This window comes from Lithobates pipiens, unplaced genomic scaffold (assembly GCF_037356315.1).
Source record: "Lithobates pipiens isolate NorthernLeopardFrog02 unplaced genomic scaffold, aLitPip1_a1.2 Scaffold_18, whole genome shotgun sequence".
Classification (NCBI taxonomy): domain Eukaryota; kingdom Metazoa; phylum Chordata; class Amphibia; order Anura; family Ranidae; genus Lithobates; species Lithobates pipiens.
In genome coordinates, this window is record NW_027507758.1 from 624,168,502 (window position 1) to 624,183,286 (window position 14,785).

The following is a 14,785-nucleotide window of genomic DNA, read 5'->3' on the forward strand; positions in this document are numbered from 1 at the left end:
GCAAAGGAACTTCATTCCTATCACGCTGCAGCTGTTTTTTGGCTATAGCACTGTCGGCAAGTGGTTAAACTGTCTAATTTTTTTTTCTTTGTAAATGCCATTGTTCAAACAGCACATCCTCACAAAAACAATGTGTGAGGTCCTCTGTGAAATCCTTACCAAACCTTTATTCCATACATGCAGTCTGGCTGGCCAGGAGAGGGGGTTGATTGTATAATAGAATTTAGGGGCAATAGTAATAGAGTCAGCTCAGCAGACTACCCGTTTTGTTCAAGCATTCTATGAATCTTCAAACAAGCAACCTTCAGTCTGAACCTCTGCTCAGACAAAACTTGGAGACCATTCCTAGTGGTCAGTGTAGTGATCTCTTACATTGGTGACCAATGGGAGAAGGACCCCTTATATCAGTGGTCAGTGTAGTGGTCCCTTACATTGGTGACCAATAGTAGAAGGACCCCTTATATCAGTGGTCAGTGTAGTGGTCCCTTACATTGGTGAACAATCGGAGAAGGATGCCTTATATCAGTGGTCAGTGTAGTGATCCCTTACATTGGTGACCAATGGGAGAAGGACCCCCCTTATATCAGTGGTCAGTGTGGTTGTCCCTAACATTGGTGACCAATGGGAAAAGGACCCCATTATATCAGTGGTCAGTGTAGTTGTCCCTAACATTGGTGACCAATGGGAGAAGGACCCCCTTATATCAGTGGTCAGTGTAGTGATCCCTTATATTGGTGACCAATGGGAGAAGATCCCCCTTATATCAGTGGTCAGTGTAGTGGTCTCTTACATTGGTGACCAATGGGAGAAGATCCCCCTTATATCAGTGGTCAGTGTAGTGGTCTCTTACATTGGTGACAAATGGGAGAAGGGCCCCCTTATATCAGTTGTCAGTGTAGTGGTCTCTTACATTGGTGACCAATGGGAGAAGGGCCCCTTATATCAGTGGTCCGTGTAGTTGTCGCTAACATTGGTGACCAATGGGAGAAGGACCCCTTTATATCAGTGGTCAGTGTAGTGATCCCTTACATTGGGGTGACCAATGGGGGAAGGACCCCTTATATCAGCTGCCAGTGTAGTGATCCCTTATATTGGTGACCAATAGGAGAAGGACCCCTTATATCAGTGGAAGACGGATCCCCTTATATCAGTGGGAGAAGGACCCCCTTATGTCAGTGGTCAGTGGGAAGACAGTCTTACATCGTCATCAGTGGGAAGATTGCCCCCTCACAGATCATTAATGTCAGTTGTTACTTAGAAACAGAAATTGTTTATTGCTGACAGAAACCTTTGGAGGAACCCTGACTGAGAAAGGCTAGACTAGGTAGTAATATATTTCTATCCCCCTTGGTGGGAGTGGAGATGACCCCATCTATAAGGATATACAGTACATACACACAGCACAAGGCCGTGTTCACACTACGAGACGTTTCTCGGGGCTGCAGTTCCTCTGAGCTCCACAAGGTGGTGATCTCACTTCTACCCAGACAGGAAGTCTCTATGGAATACAGTCAGGAAGTGATGACAGGTACAATAAGGAAGTGAATTCCATGTGGTACGGAGCTATAGCTGGGACTGGCAGCAGAGGAGGTAATAAGTTCTTATTTCTCTTCCATTCATTGAAGGACATGGCCAGATCTTCATGATGGAGGTGTTTGATATCATGAGCAGCAGGGGCTAAAAACACACCCTAGGGCGGGGGTCAGCAACCAGTAGATGGTGGACAGGTGAGGGATAGGTTGAAGTCTGGGTTTGCTGATCCGCAATCCCAGAACATCAAACCGAGTGCAATGCAGAGGGACTACTTGTAAAGTTGGAGCTGTAGTAGGGATAGGGTTTCACCTCATCCCTTTAAACCCGAACATGTATGAATTACACGGGTTCTGAGGCTGATTTAATGCAGATAAGCCATCAAGTGGGTTTAATTACCACCCTTATTAGCCACAGAACCTGTGTAATTAATATTTGTTCAGTTTTAAAGGGATGAGGTGGTGACCCTAAATAGGGAGCAAGAGCCTCATAATCTGATGCCTCCTCTGTAGTGCCGGCTCTGGTCCCATGTGGCGTTATACCAACTGCACTCCACCGCTTATCCCGGCTAGTGGCCTCCAGAGCGGTGCCGGCATCAGGAAGGACGAGATCTTCAGGTCAATGTGAAGCAATACACCAGGCATAATAATATAAGCCCCCGTACACACGGTCGGACATTCCGACAACAAAATCCGTTGGATTTTTTCCGACGGACTTTGTCCGAAACTGGTGTTGCATACACACGGTCGGACAAAGTTGTCGGAAAATCCGATTGTTCGGAACTTGATGACGTTTGCTCGTTATGACGGGACTACGTTCAGGCCAGTAGCCAATAGCTTTGGTCTCGTAATTTGATTTGAGCATGCATGGCACGGAATTCTCTACAAACATTGGACAAAGTACGATTGGATCATGTTTTCGGAAAATTTTATATCCTGCTCTCAAACTTTGTTGGTCGGACATTCTGACAGAAATAGTCAGATGGAGAGCCCACACATGGTCGGATTATCCGACAACACGGTCCGATAGGACATTTTCCATCGGAATTTCTGACCGTGTGTACAAGGGGCTAAGACTGATGTGCCGCGGTTTACCCACACTGCAGCTTTCCTGTGGGTTTGCTGCGCTTAGCCATAAGCCGCGTACACACGGGCGGACTGTCTGGCCAACTTAGTCCGTCAGACAATCCGACGGACAGTCCGTCATACTTTCGAATGAACGGACTTGACCACACACACCACTTTTTGAGCGGACTAATACGGCGTACTAAGTCCGCCATACTATCCGCCCTACTTTTGAAATGAACGGACTCGCCCACACACGCGGAGGAAAGTCCTCTCATCTCGAGCGCATCTCCAGGTAGGCGGGGCCCGCGAAGGAGACGTCGCTGACCCCGCCGCCTGGTATGGACTTAAAGGGGAACCCCAACGCCGAAAAAAATCGGCGTGGGGGTCCCCCCCAAGTCCACAACTATAATAGAAGTCTATGGCGAAGCGCAGAAAAACCCGCAGGATATAATAGAAGTCTATGGCGAAGCGCAGCAAACCCGCAGGATATAATAGAAGTCTATGGCTAAGCACAGCAAACCCGCGGGATATAATTGAAGTCTATAAACAAAAAAAGAAAAGAAAATGGTGTCCCCGGAACGGGGCTTTTTGCCAGCAAAGTTTAACCTGTGTAGTATAAATAACATTGACATGTAGAAAAGTAAACTAATATTGTAAATATTTATTAATAATAAAAAGAGGATAAAATGGGTCACGCAGTAGTCAAGGACTGAGCTCCACTAAATAGGTAAAAATGTATAGTATTACATGTATGAACAGAAATACACATATACATAGAATTGTGATGCTTGAAACATAGTATCAGTACAGTAAGAGATATATGCGTGTAGATAGTAAAAACCCTTTACGCGTTTCAACCCTCCCAGGGGTCTTCTTCAGAAGGTTACTATCTATTTATGAAAGAATAGAAAAAAGACAAGCATAAATATATATCACAATACATGATGCACTGTGTTGTACTAAAAATAATCTGTTGTAGACAGAGTATATATCAAAACATTGTAAGATTACACAGTTAACAATCAAGCGATACATATTGTAACAATAAATACCTATATTGATCACAAAGGAAATCCTCTTTCAAAGGACCGGACAGGGTTCCGTACATTCTCCCATAGTCTTCATAGATGTGCCGACCTTATGCAGATGGAAAAAGTGGCTGGCTCTGCCCGGACAAAGGGGGAAAGAGCAAGGAAAATGGATCCAAAGGGGTAAAAAAGCTTACAAGGGATCACATCACTGTTACCACCTCCAAAACATAATAATGGAGGAAGGTATGGGTATGGGTAAGCGGGATTAGGAGAGAGGGCAACCTACAGGAAAAGAAAGAATATAAGACATGGGTATATATATATATATATATATATATATATATGTATATATGAAGAGGGGCCCTATTTAGAAAGCTATCACCTCTGTATAGAGAGATAGGACATGCCCGCATGCAGTGTCAATAGTATACACATGTCTAGGATACGCATATGTCAAGTGAATCCTGCCATTTCAGAGTGGAATATTTCACTCGGTTAGGGTGTAAGCAAATGCCCAAAGAAAAACCCCAAAGAGAAGACCAACGCCAAACCAAGACACCATGTACAGCGAAAGTGGGAAAGGGGGGGAAGAGTGGAAAATTGAAAAGGGAAAAGAAGCAGAGACGGAAAGGGAGGTGAAGTGGCTGCGAACACGTGCCAAACAAAACTACAAGAATGAACAAACAGTGAACGTAACTGAAGAAAAAGGTGAATGGGGAAAGAAAGTGAAGTGGTGTAGCAGCTTCAGAATATCACAACGTGACCACAGTAGTGCAAAAAGTAAAATAATGTATATATACCTATAGCCAATTTCCAATGGGTCCACATTGGACAATAGAGCCAAAAAGAAAACACTCAAATAATGAGTGGTAAAGTGACTTAGAAGTGGTGACCTTTATAATACAGCCCTTCACATTAATATGTTTCCATAGGGCCAGAGTGGTCTTAAGTCTGCAAATAGACAAGAGATAGTCTTATACTCCTGCCGACAGAACTATATATAGTGCAATAAAATGAGTGGAACAGCATAGGATAAAAGAACCCAAGGACTTACCCAGTTGCGTGAAAGCAGTGTGCGTGTGCTCCTGTGGATGAGGAAGTGATGTGCAGTGTGAGGGGGTGGAATATAAGTAGCCCAGGTTGGGTTGATGGATCAATCAGAAGTCTCCACCTGTTAACCCATAACCACTTTTGGTCGCCTAGAAAACGACCGGATGTGGTCCCCTCGGCGTTCCGGAAATGACTCTCCTGATAAGGCGGGAGAGTACACGATAGCGTCGCACCGGCGTGACGTGGGTGCGTCGCGTCGTACGCGCGGAACGCGCGTGCGCAGTGAGGCCACCAGTCCGATACCGTTCGGAATGCCGCCGACCAGAAATTATTGTCCCGGGTGGACGGGCAGCGCTCACCCGTTCGTACCCCGGGACTTAATGGGGAGAGGCAAGCGCGCGCCACTGCCACTCCCCTCTTCTGGTCGTGAAGCCCTACCCCATTGGTCCATCCAATCGACATAGATAAGGATGGGAGATGACCTCACATGGCACCATCTAGTGGAGAAAAATGGGAAAACATAACCGGACCCTCCGTAGTACAGCATAAGGGATAGTAAATCCAAAAACAGTATATTTTTTGATAGCAACATGTCACAAGTAAAGAATAACAATAAATAAACATAAATGAAAAACATTTCATAATAAGCATGTAATCTACAGGTAAACTGGGCACACAGAAGGAGAGATCTACTGGTTAGTGTATAAGGCAACATGCCTTGATTCGTCATATTATCCAAAAACATTGGTCTATTCTGAAAGATGACCATAAAATTGGCAAACTAGTGTCGAAACAGCCTCTAATTACCCACAAACGCGCTACTTCGTTTCGCGACAAACTAGTGCAAAGTGAATATAGAGATGAAGCAAGACGAGCAGCGCATTGCTCAGTTTTGGGATCCTTTCCCTGTGGGCACTGCTCTACCTGCAAGTACATTAAACGGGATAAAATCTTTCAACTCCCAAATGGTCGAACATTTCGTCCATCCCACTTCGCCAATTGTCAAACACGTGGGGTTGTGTACCTCATGGAGTGCGAATGTGGGTCGTACTATGTAGGCAAAACCAAGTTGGAACTACATAAAAGGATGGCCAAACACATTTACCACATGGAGATTGGTAACTTTTATGTACCCCTTGGACGACATGTAGTAACTACACATGACTATAAGATGCCCGCTATTTCCTTTGTAGCTTTAGATCGTATACACATCCCTGTTCGAGGGGGAGATTGGAATAAGACCCTTCTCCAACTCGAACAGGGATGGATCTTTAAGCTCAATGCTACCGTTTCCCCAGGCCTGAATGAAGCCATATCGTTTGCTCCATTTCTAAAGGGTTTCACCTCTGGCAAAACACAGTGACACACTGCGGATTAGCCATGTGTTTTCCATGTCGTCCCTGCAATATACTTTTGTGTCTTTGGTTTTGACTTCCTTGCAGACCTATTCACCTCTTGTTTTTCGTATGTGGGTCTTGTGGGGCACATATGTTTGGCCGGTTGCACTGCATGTATGCATGGCATGCTATACATGCCGCATGCTCATGCACCCCATCTCTCTTTGGAATGGGTGCATTCCACCTGCTCCCGCTCACCTTTTTGGTGTTGATGGGCTGTATGTGCATGTGTATGATGCATTGGTGCAGTATACAACTCCGTGCCCCATGATCACTAGTCTGTCACATTTTTATACACTAACCAGTAGATCTCTCCTTCTGTGTGCCCAGTTTACCTGTAGATTACATGCTTATTATGAAATGTTTTTCATTTATGTTTATTTATTGTTATTCTTTACTTGTGACATGTTGCTATCAAAAAATATACTGTTTTTGGATTTACTATCCCTTATGCTGTACTACGGAGGGTCCGGTTATGTTTTCCCATTTTTCTCCACTAGATGGTGCCATGTGAGGTCATCTCCCATCCTTATCTATGTCGATTGGATGGACCAATGGGGTAGGGCTTCACGACCAGAAGAGGGGAGTGGCAGTGGCGCGCGCTTGCCTCTCCCCATTAAGTCCCGGGGTACGAACGGGTGAGCGCTGCCCGTCCACCCGGGACAATAATTTCTGGTCGGCGGCATTCCGAACGGTATCGGACTGGTGGCCTCACTGCGCACGCGCGTTCCGCGCGTACGACGCGACGCACCCACGTCACGCCGGTGCGACGCTATCGTGTACTCTCCCGCCTTATCAGGAGAGTCATTTCCGGAACGCCGAGGGGACCACATCCGGTCGTTTTCTAGGCGACCAAAAGTGGTTATGGGTTAACAGGTGGAGACTTCTGATTGATCCATCAACCCAACCTGGGCTACTTATATTCCACCCCCTCACACTGCACATCACTTCCTCATCCACAGGAGCACACGCACACTGCTTTCACGCAACTGGGTAAGTCCTTGGGTTCTTTTATCCTATGCTGTTCCACTCATTTTATTGCACTATATATAGTTCTGTCGGCAGGAGTATAAGACTATCTCTTGTCTATTTGCAGACTTAAGACCACTCTGGCCCTATGGAAACATATTAATGTGAAGGGCTGTATTATAAAGGTCACCACTTCTAAGTCACTTTACCACTCATTATTTGAGTGTTTTCTTTTTGGCTCTATTGTCCAATGTGGACCCATTGGAAATTGGCTATAGGTATATATACATTATTTTACTTTTTGCACTACTGTGGTCACGTTGTGATATTCTGAAGCTGCTACACCACTTCACTTTCTTTCCCCATTCACCTTTTTCTTCAGTTACGTTCACTGTTTGTTCATTCTTGTAGTTTTGTTTGGCACGTGTTCGCAGCCACTTCACCTCCCTTTCCGTCTCTGCTTCTTTTCCCTTTTCAATTTTCCACTCTTCCCCCCCTTTCCCACTTTCGCTGTACATGGTGTCTTGGTTTGGCGTTGGTCTTCTCTTTGGGGTTTTTCTTTGGGCATTTGCTTACACCCTAACCGAGTGAAATATTCCACTCTGAAATGGCAGGATTCACTTGACATATGCGTATCCTAGACATGTGTATACTATTGACACTGCATGCGGGCATGTCCTATCTCTCTATACAGAGGTGATAGCTTTCTAAATAGGGCCCCTCTTCATATATACATATATATATATATATATATATATATATATATACCCATGTCTTATATTCTTTCTTTTCCTGTAGGTTGCCCTCTCTCCTAATCCCGCTTACCCATACCCATACCTTCCTCCATTATTATGTTTTGGAGGTGGTAACAGTGATGTGATCCCTTGTAAGCTTTTTTACCCCTTTGGATCCATTTTCCTTGCTCTTTCCCCCTTTGTCCGGGCAGAGCCAGCCACTTTTTCCATCTGCATAAGGTCGGCACATCTATGAAGACTATGGGAGAATGTACGGAACCCTGTCCGGTCCTTTGAAAGAGGATTTCCTTTGTGATCAATATAGGTATTTATTGTTACAATATGTATCGCTTGATTGTTAACTGTGTAATCTTACAATGTTTTGATATATACTCTGTCTACAACAGATTATTTTTAGTACAACACAGTGCATCATGTATTGTGATATATATTTATGCTTGTCTTTTTTCTATTCTTTCATAAATAGATAGTAACCTTCTGAAGAAGACCCCTGGGAGGGTTGAAACGCGTAAAGGGTTTTTACTATCTACACGCATATATCTCTTACTGTACTGATACTATGTTTCAAGCATCACAATTCTATGTATATGTGTATTTCTGTTCATACATGTAATACTATACATTTTTACCTATTTAGTGGAGCTCAGTCCTTGACTACTGCGTGACCCATTTTATCCTCTTTTTATTATTAATAAATATTTACAATATTAGTTTACTTTTCTACATGTCAATGTTATTTATACTACACAGGTTAAACTTTGCTGGCAAAAAGCCCCGTTCCGGGGACACCATTTTCTTTTCTTTTTTTGTTTATAACATACCAGGGGTGATCAGCGCCCTCTGACCCCAATTTTGGGGGTGTTACCGTTCTCTCTGTATAATTGAAGTCTATAGCCGCGTACACACGGGCGGACTGTCTGGCCTACTTAGTCCGCCGAAACACATTTCAGCGGACAGTCCGCTCGTGTGTGGGCTTCAGCTGACTTTTTCAGCGTGCAGTCCGGCGGACTAAGTATTTTCCGTAATACTGTCCGTCGTACTCGCATTTCGGCGGGCAATCCGCCTGTGTGTATGCCAGTCCGCCGTACTTTTGAAATGAGCGGACTTTTCCCGCCCGGAGAAAAGTCCGATCATTTCGAGCGGGTATCCAGGTAGGCGGGGCCCGCGAAGGAGAAGTCGCTGACCCCGCCGCCCCACAACAGACCCTTGTCCGAGCACGCTACCCGGCCGGCCAGGAAAGGGGGGCGAGCGAGCGCCCCCCCCCTCCTGAGCCGTACCAGGCCGCGTGCCCTCAACATGGGGGGGTGCCTTGGGGAAGGGGGGGCCGCGAAGATAGCAGAGGAGTCTGGCGAGAAGACCCCCGAAGACGGAAGACCCCCGGAGCTGTGCAATAAAGTATTTTATCTCGTGTGTTGTGTTTTTTTTGGTACTTTTATTTTACAGGTGAATGGGTAGGGGTACATTGTACCCCATACTCATTCACATAGGGTGGGGGGCCGGTATCCGATAAGCCCCCCGCCCGCAGACCCTGACAACCAACGGCCAGGGTTGTCGGGAAGAGGCCCTTGTCCTCATCAACATGGGGACAAGGTGCTTTGAGGTGGGGGGGCCGCGCGGCCCACCCTTCCCCAAGGCACCCCCCCATGTTGAGGGCACGCGGCCTAGTACGGCTCAGGAGGGGGGGCGCTCGCTCGCCCCCCTTTCCTGGCCGGCCGGGTAGCGTGCTCGGACAAGGGTCTGTTGTGGACTTGGGGGGGACCCCCACGCCAATTTTTTTTTGGCGTTGGGGTTCCCCTTTAAGTCCATACCAGGCGGCGGGGTCAGCGACGTCTCCTTCGCGGGCCCCGCCTACCTGGGTACCCGCTCGAAATGAGCGGACTTTTCTCCGGGCGGGAAAAGTCTGCTCATTTCAAAAGTACGGCGGACTGGCATACACACGGGCGGATTGTCCGCCGAAATGCGAGTACGACGGACAGTATTACGGAAATTCCGAAATACTTAGTCCGCCGAACTGCACGCTGAAAAAGTCCGCTGAAGCCCACACACAAGCGGACTGTCCGCTGAAATGTGTTTCGGCGGACTAAGTAGGCCAGACAGTCCGCCCGTGTGTACGCGGCAATAGACTTCAATTATATCCTGCGGGTTTGCTGTGCTTAGCCATAGACTTCTATTATGTCCTGCAGGTTTTTCTGCTCTTCGCCATAGACTTCTATTATATCCTGCGGGTTTGCAGCGCTTATCCATAGACATCTATTATATCCTGCGGGTTTGCTGCGCTTTCTGAATGTAGGAGTTTTGGTGAGTTTTCCACACCTGCAGGATAGAATAGAAGTCTATGGCAAAGTGCAGCGAGCCAAGGAAAGTCGCGGATGCACCCGCGGTGTGAGTAAACCGCGGCACATCAGTGTGAAAGCAGCCTTATGGGGGGCTCAGAACAGTAAAGCCCCATACACACTATCAGATTTTCTGCTGATTTTTGTCTTCAGGTTTACCAAAACCATGTAGTAGAAGGGTCTGCCTGATTGCATACACATTGAAACTCCTAAGGTTTGACCTCATATTATATGGTTTTGGTAAATCTGAAGAAAAAAAATCAGCAGAAAATCGGATAGTGTGTATGGGGCTTGAGGGTTCATTTACATTTGTAGTTTGGTTGGGGGGAGGTAAAACCCCATAGTTAAGATGTGTTTTTACCACGCACACCCCCAGTGGCCAGGGGTGTACACATGTTGCAGCTGCAGCAGAAATTATACACTCCGTCATGGGTGGTGGGTGTAGCACCTGCTAGGCATGACCCACTCAAGTGAATGAGGCCGCTCAAAAATACCCTGCAACCTTGTTGGGGATTAAAGCAGGCAGCGTTGTGAACCCAGATTCGCCCCTTCACTTATGGGGCCCGGAAAACATTCTTTTGATTTTGGAGATAAATTCTAGTAATATGTTCCTCTAAACAAACAGCACTGACGATACATAAGACAAGACAGTGACCATCCTGACAGTAGAAGAGCTGAGAGACTATGAGTGATTAAAGATAGCTGATGGACTCTAGGGGCCCCTGAGGGGGTAGTGTAGCTGAAGGAGCTTGGGCTCTTGATAGGGTTGGCATGCAGTAGGACTGTGAAGGAAGAAGAGGCATTTGGGTTCATAGGGACCATATGGTAGGGAGGGGGTCTTAGTCAATGATAGTCCAGCTACTTGCACTTACTTTTCAGACCTCCTTAAAGAACTCCTGCCAGGAAAGGAAGGTATCCTTCGCCTTCTTACATATCACTGGTCAAATAACATTTTCCAAGAAAGGTAGTTACCCTTCACCCCTTGTTGATTAAGAATGGCAGGGGTCAGTGCTCTGCATCTGGTGGAGAGAGTCCAATACCTTCGTCGGACAATTCGATCGTGTGTGGGCTCCATCGGACCTTTGCTTGCCAAAAATCCGGCGGACTTTAGAAATAGAACATGTTTTAAATTTTTCCGCCGGACCAAGAAATAAGTTTGTGTGTATGCTAATCTGACGGACAAAAACCGACGCTAGGGCAGCTATTGGCTACTGGCTATGAACTTCCTTATTCTAGTCTGGTCGTACCTCATTACAGTCCAATCTGTCGGATTTTGGTGTGATTGTGTGTGTCCAAGTCCGTTCATTCGAAAAGTCCATCGGAACTCAGCCGAAAGTCCGTAGGGAAGACTGCCGGACCTAGTCCCTTTGAAGAGTCCGGTCGTGTGTACACGGCATAAGAGAACAAACCCCTCACCCCTGCTGTTTTCCTCCTACCTACACTGGGCTGCCATTGGAGGGAAGAGAACAGACTCCTCCCCCACAGCGCTCTCCTCCACCAGCAGCATCCTCCTGCTATCCAATCCAGTGCTTCCTCTTACTGCAGAGAGTGACATCACTCCTGTCAGTCAGCAGGCTGCCAGAGATTGGATCCTTGCAACCGGAGTTCTGCCAATTATCCTGATTAGCCGGCAACTCCGGCCAAAAGTCAGTATGTTCCTTTTCTTGGACATCATAATAACCCGACATTGTCCTCACAGCACTGCCTCCAAGCCAACAAGTCAAAGGGAGGAACATATTTATCATTCCTTGTCTGCAGCTCCAAAAATAATCATAACCACTTCAGAAACCAAACAACCCAACAGAGATAAGGGAATTTCTGATCCCAGGGGGTTCTGGGTTTATGAAAATGTAGCAAAAATGAAACCATCAAAACTAAATGTGTACCCATGTGGGGGTAGTGATTATTTATATTAACCCTCCTATTACCCTCTCCACATCCTATTACTGTGTGACCAATACCATTCAAATAATTCTTACTTTCAGTTCCCAAAGTTACCTGTCTACAAGGAGACCTGTATAGATCAAGTGACGACACCAATGAGGATGGAGGAGGACAGGAGTCACATGACTGAGAAGATACTAAACCTCACTCTGGAGATCATCTACCTGCTGACCGGAGAGGTGAGGAGGATTCTGGGAGATCACATGACATCACTCTTATCTCTCTTAATAAAACACAGACCTGACCGGAGAGGTGAGGAGGATTCTGGGATTCTAACATGATATTCCTATTGGTTCCCCAATACAGAGATTTCCTCTTGTGAAGTCAGGTGATGATATGACCATCACAGTGCCCCCATGTGACTCCCTAAAACCTGAGAGACACAACATGGAGAAGATTCTAGAAGTCACCAAGAAGATGATGGAGCTGCTGACAGGAGAGGTGAGCGGTGCCGGGAATTCTGGGACATTATCCAGTAACAGACAAGGGATGTGTCTGGATGGTGACTGTATCATTGTGTGTGTCAGGTTCCTATAAGGTGTCAGGATGTCACTGTCTATTTCTCCATGGAGGAGTGGGAGTATTTAGAAGGACACAAGGATCTCTACAAGGACGTCATGATGGACAATCAGCCGCCCCTCACATCACCGGGTAAGAGGAGACTTTATTGTAAAGGAGAGAGCAGTACGGAGGCTCCACCTAGATCCCCCATCATCTGATAAACACATAGAAACAATGTATTCAGTCAGTGTGTGTGTTTCCTACAGATGGATCCAGTAATGGGAACCCACCAGAGAGATGTCCCCGTCCTCTGTATTCCCGGGATTCCACACAGGAAGATCACACCATCCCCCACCATCATCAGGTAGATGAGGAACAATCACCGATGGTAGCATTAGGATCTGTACATTATCTGCGTTGTTACCATTGATGTCATTTTTATTATATATTCAGAGTGGAAACCTGAGAGAGTCTAAAGTTGAAGTTAAAGAAGAGATAAAAGAGGAGGATGATGAGGATGGGGTGATGGAGAAGTCAGAGTTTCTAAAAGAACATAAAGATCTGTACCAGGACACCATGGTGGAGTCATCCAGCTACAGAAACCCACCAGAGAGATGTCCCCGTCCTCTGTATTCCCGGGATTCCACACAGGAAGATCACACCATCCCTTACCAATACAAGGTTGGTGGGACGGAGCATCTAGAACATGGACTTGTGGAAATAATGTGTGGATTTTTTATGTAAGCTTTTATTTTACAGATGACATTCACTTTAATTTTCTTGATTTAGAGTGGAGATCCAATCGATGTAGAATTTGAGGTGAAATCAGAAGAAGAAGAGAGGTATGTGAGGGATGATCAGCAGTCTATGGAGGAGGATGGAATAACGGGGACATTTATAGAGGAGGACACTCCTACAGAGATCAGCACAGGTGGGTCATTAACACTAAATACATTCCTCCACCCATACTGATCACTGATTGGTCCAGAGTAGGACAAGGACTGGGTGATATCAGCCTGTAATCCCCTGGTCACTTTCCTGAGCTGTGTTCCCCGTCCTGTATTCCTGTATTTCTCTCCGATAATCTTCCTTCTCTGTGCTGCAGACACAATTTATGTGTCCTGACTGGATTTATGAAGATTCTGGGGTTCAGCTGGCAGCAAAATGTTGATTTTCCTTAAAGTCCTTGCTTGAACCAGGATCCTGGGGCATGTACTTTGGGTCTTCTGCCCTATTCCTGGGTCTAGCAAGATCTCTGACAGAACAATTCTCCCAGGGTTACTTGCTCTGTTGTCTGCTGGCTGTGCCGGGTGGAGGGATATGTCTGTATAATCTCAGACCCAAGTCACTGAGTGCAGTCTCAGGAGATGGGAGGCAGCGGTGTGGGACCTCTGCAACTTGTCTCATGTAAACATTTCATCTTCCACTGATTACTGAATACCAATATTATCAGTCCTGATCATTAAGCCAGAAATGGATGGATCGAATCTTGGCCGGTTTAGCATGGACCAGCCAAGATTTTATCCATCTATGGGCAGGCTAGTTTTTTTCTAAACTTGTTCCGTCCCATGGTGGAAAGAAAGAACATTGTGTCATGTATTGCCTCCCTTACACTGTATAATCTTATATTGCACATGTAGTCCTGACCCCTGCACTATATACTCTATGTTGTACATTACAAAGTCCTGACTTCTATTTTGCACCTGTAGCACTACCCCTGTAGGGGCTGCAAGTGACAGGGTTCCCCCACTGCTGCACAGCCAGTCGCATAGCATTTTCAGTTTGCAGCCAGACTCAGAAAACAGTCTTTAACCACTTCAGCTCTGGAAGGATTTAACCCCCTTCCTGACCAGGCCATTTTTTTGCGATTCGGCACTGTGACGCTTTGACAATTGCGCGGCCGTGCGACGTTGTACCCAAATAGAATGCATGTTCTTTTTTTTTCCCCACAAATAGAGCTTTCTTTTGGTGGTATTTGATCACCTCTGCGTTTTTTAGTTTTTGCTCTATAAACAAAAAAAGAGCGACAGTTTTGAAAAAAATAAATATATTTTTTTACTTTCTGCTATAAAACATTCAATAGAAAAAAATCAAAAAAAAATCGAATTTCTTCATCAATTTAGGCCAATATGTATTCTGAATGTTTTTGCTGAAAAAATTCCAATACGTGTATATTGATTGGTTTGCGCAAAAGTTATAGCGTCGACA

The 14,785-nt window shown here is 45.8% G+C and overlaps 1 protein-coding gene across 1 annotated transcript in view; it reads left to right on the top strand.

Moving 5' to 3' along the window:
* Positions 1–14,785, top strand: part of LOC143986866 (uncharacterized) — a 273,378-nt gene that overhangs the window by 235,456 nt on the left and 23,137 nt on the right. Inside the window, 6 exon segments of the mRNA XM_077485272.1 lie at positions 12,118–12,255; positions 12,383–12,517; positions 12,604–12,727; positions 12,844–12,941; positions 13,031–13,258; positions 13,367–13,508. Coding sequence (XP_077341398.1) covers positions 12,118–12,255; positions 12,383–12,517; positions 12,604–12,727; positions 12,844–12,941; positions 13,031–13,258; positions 13,367–13,508 — 865 coding nt within the window.